At 31.5% G+C, this 22724-nt stretch overlaps 2 protein-coding genes and 1 long non-coding RNA gene across 5 annotated transcripts in view; 2 read left to right on the top strand and 1 right to left on the bottom strand.

The window, feature by feature from the left end:
• LOC135841698 (uncharacterized) overlaps positions 1–22724 on the top strand; it is a 231690-nt gene that overhangs the window by 141117 nt on the left and 67849 nt on the right. For all 3 annotated transcript variants that reach the window (XM_065358821.1, XM_065358819.1, XM_065358820.1), the window contains one exon: positions 22094–22170. In XM_065358821.1, coding sequence (XP_065214893.1) covers positions 22108–22170 — 63 coding nt within the window. In that variant the 5' untranslated portion in view covers positions 22094–22107. The remainder of the gene's footprint in view (positions 1–22093; positions 22171–22724) is intronic.
• On the bottom strand, positions 681–14398 carry LOC135841704 (uncharacterized). The gene is made up of 2 exons (XR_010557980.1): positions 13289–14398; positions 681–7144 (listed from the first exon to the last, which is right to left on the bottom strand). It is a non-coding gene; the product is annotated as an uncharacterized LOC135841704 (long non-coding RNA).
• On the top strand, positions 3831–6235 carry LOC135841703 (uncharacterized). The gene is made up of 5 exons (XM_065358831.1): positions 3831–4891; positions 5004–5168; positions 5377–5574; positions 5673–5879; positions 6067–6235. Exons 1-5 carry the CDS (start codon positions 4865–4867, stop codon positions 6085–6087), a joined length of 618 nt encoding a protein of 205 aa, XP_065214903.1. The 5' UTR covers positions 3831–4864; the 3' UTR covers positions 6088–6235.

The following is a 22724-nucleotide window of genomic DNA, read 5'->3' as shown; positions in this document are numbered from 1 at the left end:
CTAGTTTCAATTCGCAAGGTGAAGGTTGTAATCTTGTGTTCGTCATCGTGTTTCATCTTTCATACACTTATCAATTTATCATTTTGCATTTGCATTCAGTATAGACCAGTATAGACACAATAAATTTACGGAGGAATGTCTGAGAAATGAAAAATCGAAGGAACTAGAGTTGAGAATCTGGGTGTATGTATATAATAGATATGTCTATAGTTTTAGATGATTGGGATCAGGAATAGAGTTCGAACCAAAGTGGAATAATTGGAACATTGTAGTGTAAAAAGGCTAAACGCATTTACCTCTGATGGCTCTGATCTGATCAGTCTGATCTTTCAACTTAAACAATATCGAGTAGTAGTAAATCAAGTCCACAAGTTGAATGACGATTGACGACTGACGAGTAGAAAACGTGGAGTTCAAAATGAAATGCTGAAATATTATTCTAATAATCCTCGATGAAAAATTTCATTTAGAATCGGAAATCAGAAAATATGCGGAATATTATACATATGACTATGACATGATGATTGATGTTGAATGTTGATCTTTATTATCCCGTTGAATCCCCTTCCAGATGATCCTGTTTCCCCTCAAAAATTTGATAAAAAAATCCTTAGCTGCAAATTGCAATGCAACTAGTGTAATGGGTCTTATGGACCTTTTCAATTAAATAGTCGACAAACTGAATAATTAATACTTTCACTTTATTTCACGAATTTAACACAAGTATATACAGAAACAATAAGCTTAAACCGAAGCTAAACTTAAGACTTTCGTCTACAAGATAGAAAACCGAATCATACCAAACCCTGGACTCACCAGAGTATTTGTAGGGAAAAATCATCATGTAAAGGGTTGGCTAAAAGACATTTTGACTTAAATTGCTTAGACATTTTGACTTAAATTGCTTACGGTTCGTAATGTGCAATACTGCAATTACGAACCGTTTGTTGCACATTAGCAACTCGGAAGGGTGGTCAGTGGTTTACCAATGTTCGGCACGCGTCATATTTTTATGGCTGTGAGGCTGTGTGGCGCCAGCCGATATTACGTTTTTTTAACAGATTTTAACTTTACGTATATTTTGCCTACATGTGTCATCACAATATTTCCTTTCTCCCAAAAAAGTGACCACACTTTTCCCAAAATTCAAAAAGAAATTTAATTTCCCAAAATTTGCCACACTTGAAAAAAAAATTTGACTATGGAATAGATTGTGAAAGGGGACAAGGGGGGGGGGGTAATTTTCAATTTTAGAAAGTTTCCATTCGGTTTATTATCATTTTTTCAATTTTGTCTTTTACCCAAAAAAAAAATATTAATAAATAAATATATTTTCCCAAAAAAAAATTAAAAATGGGACAAGATACTTGATTATGAGTCCAGAGTCTGTTTGCTTTTTGTTTTTTCTCTAAATTTATAATATACAAGTACTAGAGGTATACATCTCAAAAACAAAAATTTTTTTTTTTGTTGGTTAGTATAAAAATATAATTATACATAGAAAATGTTATTATAAAAAATGGTATTATGAAAAATGGTATTATAAAAAATCAAATTATAATAAATCGAATTATAAGAAATCTAAACATAAAAAATCTAAATATAAAAAATCTAATTACAAAAAATCTAAAAAAAATATCAATGGAATGTAAATATGAGGTATTATGAGTAGAGATTTTTGAAAAAAAATGAGTATTTAAAAAAATACACATCTTTTTTTTTTTTTTTTTTTTCTCTTTTTTTTTTTCTTTCTTTTTTTTTTCATTTTTTTTTTGTTTTATGCATTTTTTTCTCTTTTTTTTGTTATTTATACATAAAATTTTTTCTAAAAAGATAAGTAAAATTATTTTAACAATATTTTTTTAAAATTAATACACTTAAAACAATTAACCATATTGTAAAAATAATACTGCTAATAGTATGTCCTCCATACAAGGGAGTCTGAATATCATTTAAAATTATATCTCTTAATTTGTTTTCAAATATTTGGGGGTTTTCTTTAATATTAAAAGAGGGGGTTTGTTCCTTCCAATTTTCATTAAAAATTTTTGTAATATTTTTAAATTTTAAGGGACTAAAGGGGTGAAAATCTATTTTGCTATTATCTAATTTAGTCCATTGCAAGGGAAGTAGTCTGTTTAGATGTAAGGTATTTTCAGAAGTTTTTATGCAAGGAAATCCTTGTGGGATCAGAATTTGGGTTTCCTCATCAGTTTTTAAAAGTAATTCAAAATCACAAGGGAGTTGAATTTTTATTGCACCAGATTGATTATAATTTATCTCTAAAGGAATAGTATCTGATTTTGAAGAGTTGTGAAGGAAAAGAAATTTTTGAGGATTGGAAATGATGTAAATATTTTCTTGAATTTTTCTAATTATTGTTTTTGAATGCATGTGCTCGCATTTAAAATTGCACACTGTATTTAATTCTTGAAGTTGTTTTCCAAGGATTAATGATTTTGCACATTCTGGTGATTCATAGGTGGAATCAAAATAGTCCAAAAAACATAACTGTCTTGAAAGATCACATTTTTTTAATGCTGTTCCTGTAATTTCTCTGATAATTTGTTTTCCAGAATCAAAAGCAATTAGCATTTGCTCAGTGTTCAGAATACAGAGCTCTTCTTTATTTCTGAAGTAGATTGGAGTATATTTGAATAATTTCCAGTCTGAATTAATTTTTTTCAAAGGCACTCGAATTTCTAATAAAATCTGCTGTTCTGAAATTTGACAATGTGTGATACTTCTGGTATAGTATTCCAAAATTTCTGAAGTAGGTATGGCTATGGTGTAATTAAATTTTTCAATATTGGTTTTCAAAACTTCAATGTAATATTTCAAGCTTTCTGGAGAGATAATTGAAGATGGAAGCTTGTGCTCTTTACAATGTTCAATAATGGATGAGAAAAACGAATTATAGAATGTTTTCTCTAGAATTGATATTAGTACTGGATATGTGGATCTATCTGCTGCAAAAAGGTCTGCAAATTTTTCCAAAGTGGTAGAGAGTGTGTCTATTGTTTGAGTTATCATTTCAATATTTGCATGAATTAGTTTAGAGAATGATTTAAGTTCTGTGGAAATATTGAAAATATCTGCATGTGTTTCAATTAAGGCTTCTTTTAAATTTTTATAATTGGCTGTTAATTCTTGCTGGTTGACAAATAATGGGTAGAGATCATCTTTAGTGACTACATCACAACAAAATTCTAGGAAATTACCATAAAGTTTTCCTAGTAGAAATGATCTTTTTCTTCTTGAATGTTCATTTAATATTTTTGCATCAAAACGAGTTTGTTGAAGTTGATTATCAATGAAGGAGTCCAATCTTGTCAGTGCTTTGTAGAAATCATGAGTATAGGTGCATTCATCTTTCATTTCACAATTGGTATTGGGAGGATATTCATAGGAAGAATTAGTAGGATTACTATTCGGAAAAGTATAATTTAAGATAAATTTATAGGGAATGGATTTTTCATAGACAACTATATTTTCAATTTCAGATATAAAGGATCCAGGAATAATTTCAGTGAATAGGTTTTCAGTAGAAGAAATTTTGAAAAGAGAGTAGAATACCAAAAATGTCAACATTCTGGAAATTGAAAGAAAAGACAGAAAAAAAAATGTTAAGTAAAGAATATTAAAAAGTTTTTAAGCAGCAAAAAAAATTCAAAAACAAAAGTTTGGAAAGAAAATAAAAATAATTGGAAAGAACAAAAATGTGGGGGGGGGGGGGTATTTACAAAAAGGTCAGCATCCTGAGGGGGGAGATTTTCAAAATATCATTAAGTCATATGTGGGGGGGGGGGTTAAAAATACTTACATACAAAAAATTGAAAAAAAATTAATATTTCAAAGACTTGAAAAAAAAAATTTGGAGATATCAAAAAAAAATTAATCAGCTCTCAAATCGTTTATGTTGATCTCTGTTCTAGAAATTATTATGTCATACATATTTAAAGCGTATGGCAATTCATCGTAATAAACGTATACATTGTAGTCTAGAATTGACAGCATCTTTTTAATTAATTTGATGACGGTTTCGATCGGATCATTCACTGAAATCCGAATTGGGCCAATAGGCGCTATGGTTACTTTCGACTCATCCCAGCGGAATCTACTTCCGCAATATACAATTGGAAATGTGTTTCTGTCATGTATAAAAATGTCAACGAATGCTGTCACACTTTTTTTTGCAATATTTGAGATTTCAAAAATTTGTACCATCTGAAAAAAAATTGAATTAATTAATTTGTTCTACCATGTATAAGTAATTTTACCAAGATGTTGTGTTTCCATGCTATGCCAGAGAAAGATAACAAAGTATTTGCCTACACCTTGTATGTATTATGGTGCGTGAGGTTTTTCCAAAACAATGTAACTGGATAACTGGAGAAGGTAGAAAAGATATGGAATTTTGCTAAAAGATAAGATTTGTTTCCATATCTGGAGGTTTGTCAATGTACAGTACGTACTTCTTATGCTTGCTTGTTTGAGGTGTTCAAAGGTGTATTGTGAACCAGAAAAAAAATCTTGATTTTTATCAGTTTTGTGTGTAAAATTTTTGTGAAAAGTTGATATATTTTTTTTATTTTATTTTCTTATTTTATTCCTTTTTAATTAATTTGAGTTACAATGGATTCTCAGAACAATGACTTTCTTGCTGGTAAGTGAATTTTTGATTCTATTTTTATCATTAAATTGGTGTATTTTTTTTCAAAAAATTGTAGGGGGGAATAAATTTTGATTATAATTTTAAGGGTTTTCGTGTTAAATAAATAATTATGGAATTTCTCAATTTTTAGGTTTGAATGAAATAGATTTTGAAAGTGAGGAATTTCAGCCTGTAGACTTCATCCAGGAGATGACAAATGCTGAACAACCAAATGAGGTATGTTTTTTGTTGATTTAAAAAAAAAATTTTTAAAGAATAATTCACATTTTTTTTTTTTGATTTTTGAGTTTTGATACCTTTACTTTTTTTTTTTTGGTTTTGTTTGTAGACAAGTTTAAATGCTATGATCCTCGAATTGGAAATGCCAAAAAATTCCACCGTGGAGCCCCAGATGGAGCCGCAGATGGAGCCCCAGGCGGGACCATCTAGCATAAATTTAGTACCAGAGCCTCAGATTGCTGAACCACAGGCAACTGGACATCATTTTGTTGAGGTACAAATAATTAATAGAATTTTCAAAAAGTAATTCAAATTTTCGAATTAGAATACTTCCTATTATTATTTTTAAACTTTTTTTTTGTTGAAAATTTCAAGTTCAAAATTCAAATTATTTCCTTAAAGTTTGGCAAAAAATCAAAATTTACGTATTTTTTTGTGTTTTGATTAGCTTTATTTATTAATTTTTATTTCAAAATTTTCAGGTTCCTAGGTCAAATAGAACTGTTGATCAATTCAGATTTCCACTACGACATTCATACTTGAAAGCTGATGGTGTTACGAAGGGATTCTTAACACATAATGACCCTAGGGCCATGTGTGTTGATTACGAATTAGGCTTTAACAGCCCATGTATGTCTACACGGTGCTGGTTTTATAATAGCCACTTTTGGTCTATTCATGTAAGTTGGGAAAAAAAAAATTTCATCATTTTTTTGTCTAAAAAAAAAAAATCATATTTTTGACACTTTTTTGTAACATTTTTTTTTTGTATTTTCAGAAGGACTTAATGGAAACAATAAAAGTTCGGTTCGAAGGAGGTATGGTGAATATTAATGTAATTCAGGTCCATCCGCAGTTTAAGATATTATTTCCCTTTACTTATCAAAACTATGTGGATCTCAAAAGAAATATCATTAGATTTGGGCCATCCTATGATGAATGTTACTTATGGTTACCTACAAGATCACTGGAAACGTCACCATTGGTATTTATTTTCCTTTTTTTTTTTAAATTTAGAATTTTGTTTTCGAAGTTTTTATGGTTTTTTTTTTGTCATTTGTTTTTTCCAAAAAAGGTTCTTTTATTTGTTTATTTGATTTATTTATTTTTTCAATCACAATTTTTTTGTTTTGTTTTATTTTTATTGAGGTATTTGTTTTTGTAATTTTCAGAGGCACCGTTCAAACGTTTGAGTTGATATCAAGCAAGTCCGAAGAAAGAGTGAGAGAAAAAAAAAATTGTAAAAAGTAATTTTAATTAACCTGTAAAAAAAAAGGTAAAATATTAATTTTTGTACAGTTATTAGATATGTATGTATTTAAACTAATTGTTTTTTTTTTGTTTTTTATACGTATTTTTATAGAATAAATTATACAATAAGAAAAACTACTGTTTGTTATTCATGGGGACAACCCAATATATTTTTTGAATGTTTTTTTTTGTAATGAGCTCAATTTAAAGATTTCTGAATATTTTCTGCTGAAAATCGTCATATTTCACAATTTATTGAATATTTTGAGCAGTTTTAGGATCGGAAGATCGCAAATGTCATGTTCACAGTCGTTTTTTGATGATTATGATTTGCTGATTGATGGAATGACGAATTTAAAATTAATGATTATGAATTGTGCTCATCAAAACGAGTGAAAACGATACCCATTTGTATTTAAATTTTCAAGTAGGGTATATGAATATTTTGGAAATGTTTCATTCCAAAGAAAAATCGAATATAATTCCTATTCAATAGGTACTTTACCTTGAATGAGAGCATATTTTGGGTTGCCCTACTTATAATTAAAAGCTACCTATGTACATGCTTGATATAATAAAAAACTAGCATAAAAATATTGAAAAAATAACATAGCAAAAAAAGTAGAATTTTTCATTTTTCCATTTTTGGTTTCATTGCCCAGGTTTCAATAATAATTCGGGCAGAATTCGTTCGTTTGAAATTATTACATCGAAAACGAAAATTTTATTTGGCACAGTTATGAAAAATACATAGGCTTCAATGCCTAAATAATAGAAAAGTTTGTTCATTGTCCTTTGAACATCGTCAATTTCATCCCAGGTCACATTAAAGAAGGGTACATGGTACCCTGCAACGTCTGGGTGCGCAAGATCCCATGTATCATGGTCATCGTAGAAAATAATGGTCTGTTTTTCTCTATGTACGTAATGATTGACCAGTCTCATTATTTGAGCTTTGGTGGCTTGACTTAACGGTTCAGGTTCATTGTAAGGAATCATCTGAAGGATAGAAAGAGAGGAGAGTAAAATATTGACGAATCGTTCATATTGTTACACCTTGGTGTTAGTTGGTTAGTGGGTGAAGTTAAAAATAGAAAATCACGTGCATATGTTCACTGAAGGTTAGTAAACAGTGAAGAGAGAGAAAGAGCGAGAGATAAGGATAGCTGCGAGGTTATATTGGTTAAAATCACGTAGCAGGTAACAGTACTATAAAATCAAAGCAAGATTTTTTTCTCAAGCTTGCTGTTGGAATATTTTACGTAATTTTTTTGTCAAGTTATGTACGTTCTCTGCTAAGAAATTTCTGAAGTGGTCAGTGTTGAAAATAGAAGTGATTATCGCCATAGAAAAATAATTACATTTGTCAGTGACAAATTATTGGTCAGAAAATTGATAAAAATCGCATTATTGGTCAGATATATTTTTTTGTAAATTTTCATTCTGCTCAGTTTTGATTGGATGTTTGGAAAAATGTGATACCTATACTGTGTTTCTTTTTTAAGGAAACGTCTTCCTGGGCCCAGTGGAAAACTGCACAGATTGATCACGAAATTTTTGAGAATTCTCAATATTTCCCCTATTTTCGTTTTTGATATTTTTCTAATCGTCTGACATGTACAATCTCACGTTTTATTTTTTTCTTAGTTTCATACTCAACTTCATAATTTAATGGAGAAAATTTATGTAGAATTTTAACTGGTCCTAGATAAGTAGGAATGAATTTTCCTTTAATAGGATTTTGTAAAAGTGCTGTTTCGCCTACCTTGAAAATCAATTCCTTATGCTTTTTGTCATAATTTTTCTTATTAATCAGCTGATTTTGCTCAATTAAAGATGGTACCTTTTTCCTAATTTTATCCAATTGTTCAATTTCTTCCAGTCTTCCTTTCATAGATGATGAATTAATGGATAATTTATTATCTATGGGTAAATTGGGATGTCTCCCATACACTAGGAAGTATGGAGATAATTTATGAAAATTTGATATAGGCGTGATATTGTATGTAAAAACAATAAATTTGACCAGTTTTGACCAATTTGATTTTTCATCGTTTACATAGTATGCTAGGGTTTTACATAACGAATGGTTCAATTTTTCAACTGATCCTTGAGTAGTTGGGGAATAAGTGGAACTAAAAATTAATTTTATTCCAATTTTGGAGCAAAATTCCATAAATTCTTTATTATGAAAATGTTTACCATTGTCACAGGTGATTTTAAGTGGACATCCAAATTGACAAATTAGGTCATAAATAAAGTCAATAACTGCCGAAGCGTTTGCTGATCCTGTTGGTTTAGCGAAAGCCATTTTTGTGGACTTACACGTTCCCACTAAAATGTAAGATTTTCCTTCACTTGTGGGAAGGGGACCAACAAAATCAATTTCAATATGGCTTAATAAATCACATTCTAACACTTTGATTGGTTTTAAAAGTCCAGGTTTTGGTCCTGGTTTCAATTTTCTTAGCTGGCATTCATGACATGATTTTATAAATTTTTCAACATCTTTGGTTAAATTTTGCCAGTGAAATTTATTTTGCAATTTTTCAATAGTTTTTCGAATTCCAAAATGTCCTCCGCCTATAGCTTTGTCATGATATGAGGCAATTATTTCGTTAATTAAATGGGATGGTATTATGATAAGATTTTGTTTGGGATGTTTAAGTTGGAGAATTCCTTCAGGACTTAAGATATATCTACGACTAATTTTTTTGAATTTATTCAATTCAGATGATGGAATTTCAATTGTTTCATTTTTCAATAAAGAAATTAAATTTTTACAAAAATTGTCTTTCATTTGCTCAGCCACAAAATTTTGGTTGGTTGAAATTGTGTTAATTTCAATTCTGCTTAAAAAATCTGGGACAACATTATTTTTACCAGGTTTGTGTTTTATTTCAAAATCAAATTCTGAAAGTTTTAAAATTAGTCTCGCCATACGAGAATTTGGTTCCTTCATTTTTCTATAATGAATCAGGAGGGCATGATCAGTAAAAACGAAAAAATGTTTACCAAATAAATATTCTCGAAAGTACAAAATTGTTTCAACTAAAGCTGTTAATTCCAGGTCATAAGTGCACAATTTTTTCTGTCGTGGTTGAAGTTTTCTGCTGAAATAGGCAATAGGATGGATTTTTCCATCAAGTTCATTTTTTTTGAGAGATGACCCCTCCAATGGCTATATTTGAAGCGTCTGTTTCTACTATCGTTTCTCTAGATTCATTATAAATTGCTAAAATTGGATCATTAATTAGAGCTTTTTTGAGAAATTGAAATGCTTTTTCATGTTCCTCTTTCCAAATAATTTTATCTTTTTTAGCTGGGTTGCCTTTAGTAAGATCAGATAGGCAGCTTGTAATACTTGAAAAATTTCTAATAAATTTTCAATAATGAGAACACATTCCTAAAAATTGTCTCAATTCAGTGACTGTGGTTGGTTGTTTAATTTTTCGGATACTTTCAATATTTTTTTCAATTGGTTGGATCAAAGTTCCATTAATTTTATGACCTAAAAGGTTCACTTCTTTGAAGAAAAATTTGCATTTTGATGTTTTTAATCTCAATTTTAAACGATCTAGTCTATTTAAAGTTTCTTTTAAATTTTTTAAAGCTATTTGAAAAGAACTGCCAAAAACACACAAGTCATCCATGTATGCAACTAATATTTCATATAAGAGGTCATGAAATTCAGAATTTATAGCTTTACTAAAAGCTGCAGGTGAAAGCATTAAACCTTGAGGTAAACGAGTAAATTGATATAATTGATTATCTACAATTATTGCTGTTAAATATCTGCTCTTTTTAGCAAGTGGTATCTGATGGAAACCTGCATTACAGTCAAGTAGACAAAAATATTTTGATCCTTCCAAGGCCATGATAATATTTTCGATTCGAGGGACTGAATTATGGTCTGGATACAATTTTTGATTAATTTTTTGAAAATTACAAAGGAAACGATATGAGCCATCTGGTTTTCGTAATAAAAAAGCAGGGGAACAATAATGTGAAGTTGATCTCTCTAGAATGCCATTTTTGAGCATTAATTTTATCTGCCTATTAATTTCGCGCCTTTCAATTGGAGATAATTTATATCCCCTTGACACAACAGGTGTATTGTCTTTGACCTGTAGGACATATTCTGGGATATTTGCTCTTTCAATGTTGGTTGGGTCAGTCGAAAATAAGTGCAAATAATTTTTTAAAAGGGAGAGGACAGCCTGTCTCTGATCATTATTTAAATCTGGAGAAATTTGTAATTCATTTTTTTCAGAATCGAATAATCTAGACATATTATTTGTATCAATTTGGTTAATTTGAACTATGTCATTGACATTATTTTCAGGTAAAGTTTGCGTAAATGTGCCAATATTTTGATTTCTTCGGATAGTTTGTAGAGAATGAGTAAAATTTCTCAAGTTCATTGTCAACGTATTATCGTACATTTCATAGTTTACAAGCTTTGTGCCTGTTCTGTTGACAAAAATGTTAGTGTGCATAAAAATACCTCGAGTCAGTTGTGTTGGGGTTATTGTTATTGTAAATGTACGAGTTTGTTTCCCAGCAATCGCGATATCTGCAGTAGCGATAAGTTTATTATGCAACAACATGACGGGTGTTTGTTTATTTATCAACGAGAGCCATTTATGATCCATTGGCAAAATCAATTTATTTGGATAATTTCCTAACGAAAATGTATTTTTACTGAAGTTAATTATGGCTGAATTTTCAATGAAAAAACTGATACCTAAAATAAAATCTGCATTCAAATTTTCAGCAACGTATACTGTAAGAGAAAATTTTATATTTTCAATTTGAACTGAAATATTCATTTTACCTATAATAGGTAGGGAAGAACTATCTGCTGTTGAGACTTCTAGATCAGAAGGAGATAAATTTTTGAAGTCTTTTAAAATTTTATTTGACATCAGTGATACATTACTACCTGTATCAATTATAGCTGTATATATTTTATTATTGAAAATAATTTTGATTTCAAAATTTTTTATTGTAAATGGATTTTTTTGAATACAGTTTGTTTTGGTTTTTGAAAAATTTGAGCCAAAAGAAGATATTTCCTCATCACTGAAATATTTTAAATCGGAATATCTATTTAGATTAAAAATAAAATCAGTTTTCTGAAATTCGTTCAAGAAAAAATATAAAATTTGTGATGAGGTATCTTTACCAAAAATTATTGGCGTTTTTTTTTGTCATTTAATCTGCATTTTTCTCGGATATGGCCTACTTTTTTGCATAGGCTACAAAAATCTCTTCGTTGTGGTCTTGATTGTGGTTGATTTAATTGATATGATTGATTTGGGTTTTGATAAGGTCTAGGTCCATATGACCCAAAACGAAAAGGTTGATTTGGACCAGGAGATATTTGTCTAAATGGATGAAATCCAATTTGACTTCTTTGAAAATTGATGCGAGGAAATGGGGGAGGTGGAAACATAAATGGGCGAGGAGGAGGTGGTGGGGGACGATAAGGTTGACGTTGAAAAGGTTGTGGTCCAAAAAAGAAGGGACGAAATGGTTGAGGTCGAAAACGTTGAGGATAAAAGGGTACTGGGCGAAAGGGGAACCTATTTGGGGGGGTTGGATTCTGTTGAGGAGTAAACTTGGCTATCGTAGCATAATTATTTTCATGTTTTATATCGAGGTTATTTATTGAATCACATAAACTGTCGACATTCGAATTTTTGAGCAAAAATAGCTCATTTTCTACTTTTTTAAGCCTTGATTCCTTATCCTGATTTTTCCTATAATTTAAAAGATTTTCCGTGCATTCGTACTTTTGTAAGTTTGCCCTAATTTTTTCGACAGTTGAGTTATCCAAAAGAGAAATTGCTTTATGAATGTCATTTTTTAAACCTTTTAAAATGTGTTTACATTTTACTGATTCTTCCATAATAGGGTTGACACTATTACAGAGATTCAAAATGTCAGTAAAATATTGTAGTAATTTTTCATCATCATTTTGGAATCTGGTCATTAGGATATTTTCATTAGCTTCTTTCTGAGCTTTTTCATTGAAAGCCTCTAAAAATTGTGTTTTTAATTCAGAATATTTTGTTTTTTGATTGGGAATATTTCTAAAGACTTCCAATGCCAATTCCGAAAGGTACATTGGAAGTACTTTAGCTTGATGCTCGTCGCTCCAATTATTTGCTTTAGAGCATAATTCGAAGCTATCAATAAATTTATATAGGTCATTATTGAGACCAGAAAATTTTTCAGGATCATAAATTTTTTCTTTTTGTGTTGTCATATTTTCCGTTTGAACTCTTTTACTAGTATAACAACTGTTTTGTCTTTTTACAAGACTAGCGTGAATATACCTAGCTGTCTTATTGTTTTTTTCAGATTCACTAATAAATGTTTTAATACAATTTCGAAAAGAATCTAGAGTCAATTTTTTTGGAAAAGTCAAATTTAATTTTTTTATCAAATATTCTGCTTCTGCTACTGATAGACAATAGATCCAACTGATGGATTGGGGAACTGATAATGGACTAGTTGGAGTAGATTTTTCTTGGTTTTGTTCTTGGGTTGGGGAATTTTCTTTCGAATCAGGGGATTCAAATTTTGATTTGTCAGAGTCGGATTCGGAAGTATTTAATACGTTTTCTTCAGAGGATGGAGCACTATTTGGTGATTTTTCTGATTCGGGGTTGAAAATTGTGGAATTGCCACCACTCATGAAAAATAAAGGAGAGAAACAGAAAAAATTCAATTTAGATCTGTTTCATCAAATCTGAATTGCAAATTTGGCTGATACCAATAAATGTCGTCAGAATTTTCAGTTTTTGGTAAAGTTTGTCTTTTTGTTATCTGTAATTCAACGTCAATAGTTTTAGTTGTCTTTTTTGGTATTTTGTTCGGTTTTGTGTTATGATTTCTCTTGTATTCGTAAAAGTACAGTTCAGTATCTGAATTTTCAAAAATTAATTTTGAAGGAGCGTTTTTGTTTTTGTTTGATTTTAAAAAAAGATTTCTAAAAAACTTAATAATAGCGTTCATTATATGAAATAAGCACACATATTTTTAAATTGGAAAAAAAAAGCACAAAAAAGCACAAAAAAAAAGCAATTATTCTGAGAAGATAAAATGAAAATATAATATAGGATGAGAAATTACCTTGAAAATTGAATTGAAAAATTGACTTGAAAACCACTTTCCAGGAAGTAATCGTCTGTTGACCTTCAAGAAGAACTTCTTCACAGATTCGGACACGAAAAACTTCAGGAAAATTCGTTGAAATTCGGGAAAATTTGTTGAAATTCGGGAAAATTTGTTGAAATTCACAAAAAAATCTCCGATGAAAAAATTCACGTTTTTTAATTTTACAGATTCGGACACAAACAACTTCACAAAAATTTGTTGGAATTCGCGAAAATTTGTTGAAATTTGATTTAAAAAATTCACGTTTTTTGATTTTACAGATTCGGACACAAGAAACTTCACAAAAATTCGTTAAAATTCGTAAAAATTCGTTGAGATTCACCAAAAAAATCTCCGATAAAAAATTCACAACTTTGATTTAAAAAAAAATTCCAGTATTCAATTACGTTTATGACAGGAAAAAAAATTCACGAATTCAAATTCGGTAGATATGAGAAGAAAAATTCAATTGAAACTTTACTAAAAATCACGAAAATTCAAATAATTTGCCGAAAAAATTCAAGTATTCAATTACGTTTTGAGAAAAACGATTTTTAATTTAAAATCACGAAAATTCAATTGATTCGCGAAAGCTTTCAAAGCTCTTTTTTCGTTGGGCGCCAAATTGTAATGGGTCTTATGGACCTTTTCAATTAAATAGTCGACAAACTGAATAATTAATACTTTCACTTTATTTCACGAATTTAACACAAGTATATACAGAAACAATAAGCTTAAACCGAAGCTAAACTTAAGACTTTCGTCTACAAGATAGAAAACCGAATCATACCAAACCCTGGACTCACCAGAGTATTTGTAGGGAAAAATCATCATGTAAAGGGTTGGCTAAAAGACATTTTGACTTAAATTGCTTAGACATTTTGACTTAAATTGCTTACGGTTCGTAATGTGCAATACTGCAATTACGAACCGTTTGTTGCACATTAGCAACTCGGAAGGGTGGTCAGTGGTTTACCAATGTTCGGCACGCGTCATATTTTTATGGCTGTGAGGCTGTGTGGCGCCAGCCGATATTACGTTTTTTTAACAGATTTTAACTTTACGTATATTTTGCCTACATGTGTCATCACACTAGTAATAATTACTATTAAAATAAAATTATTACATCAAAATTTCATTCCAGAAACATTCCATATAAGTATAAGTTTATCCATTGAATATTGATTGTTGATTGATAATACGATTTTGCATTTGGAAATTTTGGAAATTGGATTGATGTTTGTTCGGAAAAAAGGAACGAGTTTGAGCGTGAATAAGCGATAAGGTTGCTAACTACATGTGAGAATAACAAACCCCGGGTGGTCCCCCTCTGCTACCTATCTTTTAGTTGGGCATTAAAGTCCAATAGGAAGCGCCGCAGTGCAAAAAGAACGGTTTACACAAGGTGTGATCTCAGAGTTGGAGATACGAGCTTTTACAACTAAGATGACGAGTTGCATCATACTCGTTAGTCATTAAACTATCAAGGCTCGATCTTAAATGATATTTTAATACTAAGAGATAATAAAGAATTGAAGAGTGATATTCCAAAACTCGCTTTGTCCATTTTCACAACTTTTCAGGAGAGAGGAAAAACAGTTTCTCTTTAAACGGGTAAATTGGCTTTTTAGGCGAGTTTAGCACTTTATTTGGGTGGATTTATGATGTAGGAGTGTAGGTATACATTTCATCCACTAAATACTGCTGAAAAAAATTTCAATAACAATGGACAAAGCGCGTTTTGGAACATTATTTTTTTTAAAATTTTTAGTGAATTGGCTATTTAGGTGAGTTTAACACCTCATTTTGGTAGGTTGATGATGTAGGAATGTGAGTTAATACTTCAGCTACCAGGTACCACTGAAAACCCAACTTTGATAAAAATGGACAAAGCGAGTTTTGGAATATCACTCTTCAATTGTTTCTTGAAAAATTGTTAAATTTTAAATTCAAAAGTTACCAGTTTTTCAATTTTTAAACTTCAAAATTTCAAACTCAGAGAAAAGTTTTAGAAATTTTTCACATTTTCAACTGTAGGTAATTTTAACCACTAGCCGAAATTTTAAGCTCAACTGGAAAAATTACCACCAAAAATTGTAACCTTAAGCTTAATCATTAACTGAAAAAAATGATCACCAATAACTGTAACCTGAACCTTAACCGTAACTTTGAAAAATTAATAACCTTAACCGTAACCTTTAACCTAAATTTTGAATTTCTTGTTAAATTTTTAACTGTAACCTTAACCGGAAATTTTTTTATTTCGGTTAACATGATGATTTTTGCAATTTTGAAGCATTGTGGCACATACTCTAGCCAAAAGCATGCATTAGTAAATCTTTCAAAAATCATTTTGTGTCACTTTAAATCCAAAATTTTCTCCACTGATTGGTTTTGACAAATATGAAATAAACATCGTTCGGGAACGTCTGAACAAAAAATCTGAAATTTGATATTTTTATGCCCTATTTTCGAATTCTCGAATCGATTTGTGATGGTTTCAAGCAGTTCTGAGATCAACAGCGGATATTGGTTTTTTCATTTTTTCCAAAAATAATCACAAGAGAAAACTTTGGAATTGAATCGTCACAAAAATATTTTCAAAAATATACAAAAATCTATCGAAAAGTCACAAAGATGATAAATCCGAGTTTATCTGTGCTGAATTTTTTTTCAACCCTATCTTACAGCGTTTTTTTTTTTTTTTTGAAAACTGGACAATCTAAAGATTTTCTGATGGCTCCCGAGCAGTTTGAAACCACCACCAATCGACTCTAAAGGTCAAAAATGGGACACAACCCAAATTTCAGCCTTTCAATTGTCAATTTGATCAAATTTTGATTTTTTTCATAAGAAATGAACCAAATTTGAATTTTTAAAAATTTTCCAAAAATTGAAAAATAAATTTCAGCTTTTGAAATTTATACTGGTGGTGTATTTTGAGGTCCATTGATTTCCCCTTGTATAGTTGAAAATTGTTTGGGCTGGTTGCAATACATCCCTAGTAAGGGCATTCAAGATCTTCCCCTCTACTTCTATCTACGCCAGGATGTCTTAAACACATGTTCACACTCTTTGATTTGGACGAAAGCAAGAGGAAGGATAAGTTGAACATGTCCTAAAACCTTCGTACCCAAAACTTCGGCGCTGAAGTTCATTTTTGGATTTTTAGGGCATTTTTAAAAATAAAAAAGTTACTTAAACGCTGAAAAATCTTTATGTGGCAATTTACGAGAAAAATTCGAAATCATAAACCTGATTAAAATTTGAAAATCTTGAGACTGAACTTTAATACCTAGCCAAACCACAAATTTTCATGATAAAAAAATGCACGTTAAAACAAATCTAAAAAATGCAAAAAAAAAGTGTAAAAAAAACACAGAACAGTTCATCGAACTCCTTCGAGACGTGAAATAAATTGATTCTAAAAATTATTCCATTACAGTTGCCTGGTAAGTGAAAGAAACCCTGGATTAAACATTAGTGCTGGCGCATTTGAAACATTACGGAAATGCATAAAATACACAACGGAAAAGAAATTCCATTTATATTTTCCGTCTCGCCTGCAATAAGGATTAAATAAAAATTCATTTAATAAGCTTGTAAAATTAAAGTAAACGGGAGTTGAGCTAGAAAAGGGATGCTTTTTTAATCCATTTCTGGTTCTTTATCTCATATTTTTCCAATATCTTGACATCTGATACATGTCTGCATTATGTGAGGTCAGCTTATACGTACCTACGATATGTCCGACTATATAGTTCAACATACCTATACTACAGGACATGCGGTGTAAATAATAAATCCCTACCACAGGATTACCTTACCAGCACACGTTATAAAAATGAAAATGAAAAAAAAAGAATGGTTTGTAAAATAATTTTTTTTTCAACAGCTCGTCCAATGGTCAACGCGGTATTACGTTAAAGGCAATTTTTCATCCGACATTAACGAGTTGCTGGATGCTGCGAGCGCCTTTACCTTTGCTTTTATCGACTTTTTGTTATATTTATATACGATTTAGAATACTTGGCATTTTTATACTCACGCTAACGCCGTAACAAGCGCGTAGGACATAAAAAAAAAAACATACATCCAAATTGACCTTATTTCAAAGTGCCAACGTTTTTATAACGTTTTCCACACTCTTAGTCAGAAATTGTAATTTAATTGTCAGTTGCGCCAGCGTCGCCCGGATAAATAATTCTAAAAGCTTCGTATAATCAGCTTCGTTATGAGAGAACTTCCATTAAAATGGGAAAAAATCAACGTTTGAATGCAAACTCGTCATCGTTAATGGGGGGAAGTTGTAAAGCGCCAGGGCATGAATACGATGTGATTGTGACGAGTATTTAGCAGACAAAATGGTGTAGGAAAAATCCAACGTATTGTTTGTTATATTTTGAAAAAAAAATGAATCAAATTAACTGTGTGGTTCAAGTCCTTTAATGCCATGTACGAGTATAGTTGGTAAATTATATAATAATTTTGTTCACTGTAATATTTATAGATGGGTATACACTTATACAGCCCACAGAGGGTGTTCCAGTCGTTTTGTCACTTTCAATTTTTTCATGATTGTGGTGATTGAAATGAACAGCAGGTGTGTTGATATGATTGCAGATCTTGTGATTCGTTGGGGGATCTTAAGAAAAGAAAAGTATCTATTAAATCTAATTTGGATCCGAAATGATTTGGGTTTTTGAAAAATGTTTTTTCAAATAGATCGGCACTAATTTCGAAAATACTGAAAAAAAACGTTAAAAGCGATTAATGAAATTTCAGTAGACTTAACCAATCTTAAAATGTTGTAATAAATGTCTCAAATACGAATCCGTGGTTAGTTAACCCAAAATGAACATTTTTTGAGCTTCATGGGTTCCCAAAGTTGTAAATAAAAAAAATTTGAGAACCACTGACGAATATTATTTTCAAAACAATTTTTAATATGAAATATCCGTTTGAATATCCGATTGATATTTCTATTTTCGACCCTCGAGGCATAAATTGCACGGGTTTTAATTTTTGGACGATTTTGGAACCGCCATTTTGAACCTACCACTTTGAAACTCGCTAAAAATAACTTTTTACAGTTTATTAGCATCTGAAAGACCTCCATCCGCTCCTACCAAATTTTGAGCTTAATAAAATTCTGCACTGGTACTCAAAATTCTAATTTTCCAATTTTTCGTAATTTCGATATTTTGGGAACCTCTGGAAAACTACAAACCTGCGATTTGCATCAAACGTAACGTTTTGAGGTATATATTCAATCATCTGGATGAAAAAGTTTAATTATGCTCCCTTTATATGTAATTTTGAACCCCTTTTCTAGAATCCCCCAATTTGGGCACCCCTAGAAAAGGCGTTTATGCAAATTTTTTCAAATAAATTGAAGAATTTACATTAGAAACACACCAGCAAGTGTTCGATCACTTTTTCATTTGATGTTTCTTGCAGCGTTCATAATTTAGCTTTTTTCGGTCAGATTCTCAAATTTTATTTACTTTGTTGAAGTGGTAAAAACGTGATTTTAACGTTTTTTCGAGGAGTATAAAATCTCAGAAGTGACCTCAAGACGCCAGACAGGTGGACAGACGACCTTGAGAAGCCAGACAGATAGATCAATGACCTTGACTTAAGAGATCAAAAAGGCGAAACAGACAACTTTGAGAAAAGCCAGACAGGCGGATAGACTACAGTGACAGACTATACTGGTGGGCCATATTGAACTTAAGAGGTCAAACAGACGTGTCAATGACCTTAAGAAGACAGCCGACGACCATGGAAAGTCAGACAGGACCGCAGACAATCTTGAGTGGCTAGAAAGGTAGATCAGGGACCTCAAGACGCCAGACAGTCAGACTGACGGCCTTGGGAAGCTACACAGACGGGTCAATGACCTCAATAAGACAGACAGGCGACCTTGAGAGACAAACAACCATGAGAGGCTAGATAGGTAGACAAATGACCTTAGGAGGTTACACAGATAGTTCAATGCCATTAGGATGCCAGGAAAACGGGTGGGTCAATGACCTCAATACACCGGACAGACGGTCTTGAGCTGCTAGACAGACAGGTCAATGACCTTCAGAAGCCAGACAGGTGGAATCGAACGACCTTGTGAAGCCGGACTGACACCCAGGCAACCTTGGGAGGCCAAACAGGTAGACAGACGACCTTCGAAAGACACGTTGACGAACCAATGACCTTAGGAGGTCAGACAGAAAAACAGGTGATCTTGAGAAGTGAGACAGACGAATAAATGGCCTCAACAGTCCATACAGACAGGAAAACAGACGACCTTGGGATGCTGGACAGCGAGTTCACTGACCTCAAGTTTTCAGACACTCGGGTCAATGACCTTGGGAGGCCAGACAGATAGACAGACATACGAGGTCAAAAAGGTGGACGAACAACTCTTACACTAGTCAGGTAGGTCAGTGATATTGAAAGGCCAGACAAGGGGGCTGACGACCTTGAGACGCCTGACAGACAAGGTGACCTTGAATATTTTCGATCAAATGGAGTTGCCCCAACTCCTAAGGGCGAAAAATGCTATCAAAATGCGATTTTTCGATTATTTTGGTAGGTTTGCACCTCCTCGAAAATTGCAAATAATTACCATAAAGCTGCCTATGGGTTAATAAAATTTCTGTCATCGCAGAACTTGGGAAGTGAGGGTCATTTTCTAAATTTCAAAATCAATTTCAGTGGTCAAAAAAGCTAAAAGCTAGAAAAAAATGAAGAACTTTGTGAGCATTTATATTGGAAAGTGTCACTCACATACTAAGTTTCGTAACTCACCATTTGACCGAAAAACCCCTAAAAGGATGGAGCTAAAAGTTTAAGAAATTATATTTTTTGAGGTCACACTTCACTATAGAAGGGTAGGATTGTGATGATGGGCTCTAAATGCCATCTCTTATCATCTTGAATAGGGGACAATAAAAAAAATAGAAAAAATTCGCTCATCTTGATATCGCACGATATGCTCTCAGAATTTGCAGTTTTTTTTTGCAAATACATACTTAATATTTCAAAAAAAACCTCTTAAAAAACTTATCTTCCTCCTTCCTCAAAAAAAAAAAAAATTAAAAATTGATGAAAAACATGAATTTTTACACTCCATTTGTGAATGTGTAAGGTAACTGCCTTCCGCATTATTGCATGAAAAAATAAAATCTAACCTTTTAAAACAACTACACAACACATCTTAAACCCTACTTCGTATAATAATTACAAACAAACGGTACAGATATTCGAATTAGCAACCGGCTGAGAATACCCATAAAGCTCTATACCTCGAAAATCCCCCAAGGAGACGCAAAAAACACAACAATTAGACGGTTTGATTTTCATAACGTCGAGACGATTTCGGGCGAATCGCAGTAAAAATGATTCTCATTAAAAACACGCCTAATTAAAGGGGATTACAAAAGAAAGAAGATATCGTTTATGAAGTAACAAAAACTCGCTTTGTAACGATACTCACTTAGTAACCTAATTAAGAGCTTTTACATCAATTTCCCCTAAAGACCAATTTAATAACGATTATTCACTTGGCAGTTTATTCGATGGTAAAGAAATGTATAATAGGTAGGTACGTATACCTATTACCTACCTACAATTACCTGCGATGTTACAGCGTGTTTATTTTTTACATCGAGTAGCGTATTAAATTTCGCAGCTCAGACTGTACTAAACTTAATTTGTCTACTAGATACCTAGGTATTAAAATATTGGATGATTACATGAACGAACAGCAAAATGACTAGGTAAATTATATGGAAAACCGAGTTCTCGATATTTGGTAGGTAATTTTTAAAAATAAAAATTCGAATGATGAAGAGAGAAAAAGAGTAGGTACTTGAACCTCTCCCATTTTTCCTTTCTCCAGTACCTACCATGTTTTTTTTTTTTTTTTTTTAATTGGTATTACTCGTGAGTAAAAACTGTTTAGTTTCATCTTGAAGAACATTTCCACCACAACTCGTAGTAATTTTTGTGATATCCTTAAAATCCAAATCGCGTACGAGAGTAAGTATAGTTACTTATTTGAAACTCGTAAAACTTGCGATGAAAGACAACTTAAATTACAGCTACACGTCGCGCATAATTCAAAGATGAATTAATATTCCAAGGGTAAAAGAGGGCAAGGGTTAGAGTAAGTTTGTCTGCTGCGAAAGTGCGATACGAAATGAATACTACTTTGCGGTATTACTCAATACGAGTAAGCAGTAAGCACCTACTTGAAACGATAAACACATCTAATTGTAGGTATATTTACAAATATCATATCGTATCGTTTACAAAACCGTATTCTCGTATAAGTTCGACTTCGTAGTACATCATTTTACTCGTTTATAGTACGATAAATTCCTCTTGCTCGGCTGCTCCTTTACATATGTGAACATGGTTAGATGCCTATATGAAAACGATATTGTGACATGAAACGCGTATAGGTAGGTATAGGTATATGTCACTCGATCTAACATTTTACCAAAATATTGGACTATATTGAAAAATATTACATATTCGTTTTATATACCTACCTACACCTACATAGTACGTCGACTCGTATGTATAAGAGAGGAAATAACCCATACTGTTATTTTCATTCTCATTCGACGATAAACTAACTCGTAATATGATGTGCTTTTTTTCTCCTTTATGGAAATGTTCATCGATATGATTCGATACCTATACGTTACCTTAACACATAAATGCCTCCATTTTAATCGAGAAATACATATTAACTCGACGATGTTATTTTTGCAGACAGTTTCAAGCTGATGCTTCGAGATAATCGTAAAGCAGTTAACTATGCCAGAAGACGAAACAGTGTTTCTACTCAAGTAAGTACTTACTACTTAGTATACCTACCTATAGAGATACTACGTATCTTGACTTACGTATGGATGATTTTGCCTATTTGTCGCTATATTGTTTCTACCGGGTGTTTCGTGAGTATTAACTTTGTGTGGATGTTTTTTTTTTCTTCTTTTAAATCAGTGAGAAAATCACATTTCCTCTTTTTTCCAAGAGTGGATATTAGGGTAGGTTGTTTTTGACTTTTACTTGAAAATTGGAGGAAACATTCCATAACAAATTCTAGGAGGATCTAAAAAAAACTGCTGGAAAAATTTTGGATCCTTGACTTAAAAAGTCAGTTTTCTATCGGGTTTTCTAGATAAATAATTTTAAAATTTACTGAGGTACGAGAAAAAAATTCAAAAAGTAGGTTTCTTCGATTTTTTGTGATTGAAACTTTTTCACTTATATAGGTTATTTTATACAAATTTTGAACAGGTCTAAAATCAAAAGCAATTTTCTCACTTTTAAAATGAAAACTTATTTTTTGATTTTCAATATTGATTTTAACATTTGAAACCCATAGGTAGAAAAGTGA

This window comes from Planococcus citri, chromosome 3, assembly GCF_950023065.1.
Source record: "Planococcus citri chromosome 3, ihPlaCitr1.1, whole genome shotgun sequence".
NCBI lineage: Eukaryota > Metazoa > Arthropoda > Insecta > Hemiptera > Pseudococcidae > Planococcus > Planococcus citri.
The sequence above is the reverse complement of the archived record's forward strand: the minus strand, read 5'-3'. Positions and strand labels throughout refer to the sequence as shown.

What these genes read in the sequence shown, in the direction of transcription:
- LOC135841703 (XM_065358831.1), top strand. Translation starts at nt 4,865, where the DNA reads ATGACAAATGCTGAACAACCAAATGAG. An exon ending in ATGCTGAACAACCAAATGAG is followed by an intron (nt 4,892 to 5,003) that starts GTATGTTTTTTG and finishes TTTTGTTTGTAG; the next exon opens with ACAAGTTTAAATGCTATGAT. An exon ending in GCCACTTTTGGTCTATTCAT is followed by an intron (nt 5,575 to 5,672) that starts GTAAGTTGGGAA and finishes TTGTATTTTCAG; the next exon opens with AAGGACTTAATGGAAACAAT.